Source organism: Nematolebias whitei, chromosome 3 (assembly GCF_014905685.2).
Source record: "Nematolebias whitei isolate Nwh7 chromosome 3, NemWhi1, whole genome shotgun sequence".
In the NCBI taxonomy this organism is placed as follows: Eukaryota; Metazoa; Chordata; class Actinopteri; order Cyprinodontiformes; family Rivulidae; genus Nematolebias; species Nematolebias whitei.
Window position 1 is genome coordinate 1,675,506 of NC_056500.1, and position 4,463 is coordinate 1,679,968.

Here is a 4,463-nt window from a genome sequence, read left to right on the forward strand (position 1 = left end):
ATTCTAACTGTTGTTTATTCTAACTGTTGTTTATTCTAACTGTTGTTAGAGCAGAATAAGTTTGGACTGCAGCTGCCTGGCGTGTGCACGTGACACTTCACACTTGGAGCATCTCACTCCTCAGTGGGTGTTTCCTGAAAACCTCCACTCTGAGACGTGGACTCAGAAACCTCGAGTTTCAGAGAGGATGAACGGCCGAGCCGCAGCCTTTCTGCTGCAGTTTCACTCAAAAAACACGTAAACGGGGCCTGAGTTTGGAAAAATCATTTCATTCAGATCTAAACAGTTAAATCTCATTCGGACTGAGTTGGGAAACTAAAGGTTGGTTCAAACAGGACCAGGTCCAAACGAAACCACTCGAGACTTAAAACTCCAATTTCCTAAACTCCACAGCTGCTTCATAAACATTTACCATCATTTTCTCAACACGTATTTACGTATGTAGGTAGAATTCTGAGGTGATCTGCCAAACTCAATAACAGCCATGTGTGGCTCTTCTGGTGCAGCCTGAAACACTCCCAACAAGTTTTATAAAATATACGCAGTGTACCGCAAACTGGTTGTAAAGCTTTAAAAATGTGTTTGAGTGAAGCGCTTTGAAACGCTGACGCTTGAAGTCGTTTGAGGACGACACCAATGGCTGGTGCCGGACTGGTTCAAGAACATAATTCCAGTGGTATTTTTGCCAATTTTGATCAACTCTAAAAAAAAAGACATGTTACTGCTTAAACCTTTGCACTAGCGTCTGGCTACGATGCGTTAGCCAAACATTTTGGCAGAAACATTATGACGTTCCTGCTGAAAATGACCGGATTGTCCCGAGCTGCCGCTCTTTGAGATTTCCATCCATCCATTGATAAAAGTCACGGTTGTGACGCCTGACATGCACGAGTTTGTGATCTGAATTGATGAGGCATGAGGATTTAGACCAGGGTAGTGTCAATCAAAGATACGAACACGCCCACTCCTTTGAAAAAAAAAGTCTAAAATGTTCAAAATGTGTTTATTTTTGATTTTTTAGTGATTTTGTACGGCCCGTGACATATTTCAGAGTGCTAGACTTTATGGAACGTTTATGAAAGTTTATGGGAGATAGTCTTTATAAATCACGTCTGATATAGACGCAGTGGTTGAGTGGCTGCCTCACAGCAAGAAGGTCGCAGGTTTGCCTCCCAGCCTTTTCAGAAGGAGCTTGCATGTTCTCCACGTTCATGCGTGGGTTTTCTTTCTTCCACAGAACAACGGTGTGCACGAGGTTCATGAGAAATGTTAAACTGAGGGAGTGGACGGACGTTTGTCTCTACGGGTGTTTGTTCATTTTTATTGTAGAAAAAACTTGATTTTAAAGAACTAAGAGTGTTTCCATGAACAGTTGCGGACAGACTCGAGCGTAACCAACACCAAACCTCGCTGTGTCACGTCTAAAATGTCTTGTCCAAAGATCCACGACTCACATCTCAGGAGATCCAGTCCTCCAGCTCTTGTCTCTCACGCTGAAGCTGCCCAGGCTCTCTCTCTTGGGCACCTTGTCCTCCCGTGGGCCCTTGTGCTCCCGACGGGACACGGAGTTTGGAGCTTTCTGCTCCAGCTGACAAAGCTGCTCCATGCTGCTGTAGACCTGCAGGAGGACACCTTCACATCAATAATCATGGTTTTAGAACTGTTGTGTTTTTATGGTTCTTTTATTATTTCTCAAGTTATATTAGTGGGAATCTGTACTTTGTTCTGTTTAGATCCTGTTTCCTGCACTCCCCAGTGTTTGCTTCCTCCTCAGCTCCGGTCTCACCTGTCTCTAATCTTAATCCCCCCAGATGTTCGTCATCAGCGTCCCTATACACTCCGTGTCTCTGTTGCCTCCTTTGTCCGTGCATTGTGCTTCCCAGCCTGTCATGTTCTGCTCCTCCGTCGCTTCCTTTCTCCACGTGTTTTGCTGCCCCGTCAGCTTTTGTCTTGTTTTTGTTAAATAAATATAAAGTGTGTTTTTACTATCAGCTGTGCTGTCATTGCACCGAAGAGGAACTGAGGCCGCCGGCCTCGAGAGGCGCAGCCTTGTTTTCAGATAAGGAAAAAGAAACACGAGGGGGAGTGGAGGTACAAACATAATCTCGCACTGTGTCCTAGACGGGACACAGCGTGAAACATGACCTCAGAGAATATGTGTCAAACTGAAGGCCCGGGGGCCAAATGTGGCCCTCCTTAACTTCTTATCTGGCCCCCAACATGTTATTTTCAATGTAAAATACTTTTGTCACTTTAATTTGTTTCAGTAATCTTTGATTATGATGTCAAAAATGCAACAGAAAACGTCAAATGAGACCAATCAAACTCTTGTTGAGGAACCTGCAACCAAGGAAAGATGTTGGTTTCTAACTTGAGTTAATGATGATCCTGAAACTGGCCCTTAGTTTGAAAAAAGGTTTTAATTTTGGCCCCTTTTGTAAGTGGGTTTGACGCCCCCGCCTCATGAAACAGCAACATACTGATGACATCATCATACATTTATGTATGAGGGCTGACGAGGGCAGTGAGTTTGTCCGTGTTCTTGCAGTTTTGACACGACGTCTTCATTTCTAGTCTTCCAGTTTTCCTCCAATGTTTCTTGTTCTTATAATTATACTTGATCACAAAATTCCTGCCTTAAAATCAGACGCGAGTCCTTTAAAACCGTGATGAGAAGAACATTGTAAAGCCTCTGCACAGTTTATAAACTGACACCTTAAATCAAAAATACATTTTTCCTGTATTTTACAGTTCATGTCAGCTGAGAGGCTAAGAGGAATGCTAGTTAGCAGCGGTTGTATTTCAGTGACAGCAAGCTGTCAGCTTGATTCACTACGTAACTGTGACAAAAGATTACTGACACGGGGCCGCATCATGCTCACAACTCTTCTTTCTTATTTTCATGGTTTGTAAGGCTCTCATTATGTGCAGAGTAACACTGCGTGGGGGAGGACGAAGAGGCGAGCTGCTTTAAAGATGAGCAGAGGTGCACCATGGAAACAAGGAGCAGCTGAAGACTCGGCTGTCTTCTGACGACGAAACGCAAAACATCGTTAACCACTTCGCACATCAAGATTTTATCTGGAAACATTTCAGAGCTGTGTAGTGAACCTGATCTGACCCTGATCTGACCCCAAATCTATCAGATGGACAGGGACTGTTATTTCATTGATCTGAATACAGTTTGAGCCATCTGGTGACTTTCTTTCTTGAAGATTCAAGTGAAAAGAACACTCTCTTTTTATAATCATCACTGTTTTACAAATGTTTGATAATCAAATTGTGTTAGTTCACTCAATGTTTACAGGTTGAAGAGAACTACTCATTTTTATTTTACATAAACAGTAAGTAATGATTTTTATTCCTCATTCAAAGAAGAAATCAGGTTAATATGCATTTCTTGATTTTCTGTCTGAAATGAGCCAAGTTTGTAAGTATGTGAAAGGTCGAACCATGGTCAACTAAAATGTTTACTGAGAAGAAAATGTCATTAACTATTTGAGAAGATAATCAGAGTAGAGACTCCACGAAGTCTGCTGTTTCTCCAATAATCTTTTCTTTCTGTTAAGCAATCTCATTCTCTGCCCTTGGCTTATCATAACATCTTACGTCACAAACCACACCTTTTCCTGGTCCATCGACCAATCAAAAGCTCTCAAATGACCCGGAAGTCGACCCATTTAAAATGTGGCAACTTCCCGGTTCTGTTAGTGTCTGGGAGTGATAGAGTCCAAGAGTCTCAGAGTGATGGAGGTTCTGAAGAAGTTCTAGAGTCTGAGAGTTCTGAAGGCTGAAGGAGAAAACTCTGATGTCCGATGGAGAAAGTCTGATGTCTGAAGCCCAGAGTGCTTCCGTTGGAATACAGAATGCAGTGACGATGTTGGGATTATAATTTCTGTTTGAACACCACGCACGACTCTCGAAGGATTTCAGCTGCTCAACGGAGACGCTGAAAGAGTCTGAAGGATTCTATACCGAGCTGATTTCATCGTCAACCAGGTAACGATCTACTTCAACCGAGCGTACCGTCGCAAGCTGAGATCTGATGGAGCGTGCACGTTCTGGTCATAACAGATTAATTCCCTCACATATCTCTCTGTAAGATAAATCTCCATTTCATCTTAAACTCTGCTTTCTCCTAAAATCAGTACAGATATTTTAGAAATATCTGAAGCAAAGTCCTCAATCACCGCCGTGTGATTGAAGCCCATTATTTTGTGAAACTTGTCTGTTATTATTTTCATATTTTGCCAAATTAATGTAAATGTTTGATGTTAAACTTTGATTCTGAAAATAAATGACCGCATTCATTTGATGGGTCAAAGATAAATAACGTCTCTCGTTCGCATTTCTGTTAAAATTCAATGCACGACATTACACAGTCAGAAAGATGAGGAACTCGTGAAAAGTATGAATATATTTCCCTATATTGTCATACTACAGTTGGTGGCGTACGTACGTAC

The 4,463-nt window shown here is 42.1% G+C and overlaps 1 protein-coding gene across 1 annotated transcript in view; it reads right to left on the bottom strand.

The window, feature by feature from the left end:
• LOC119430358 (microtubule-associated serine/threonine-protein kinase 2) overlaps positions 1 to 4,463 on the bottom strand; it is a 106,042-nt gene that overhangs the window by 8,570 nt on the left and 93,009 nt on the right. Inside the window, exon 20 of the mRNA XM_037697763.1 lies at positions 1,455 to 1,618. Coding sequence (XP_037553691.1) covers positions 1,455 to 1,618 — 164 coding nt within the window. The remainder of the gene's footprint in view (positions 1 to 1,454; positions 1,619 to 4,463) is intronic.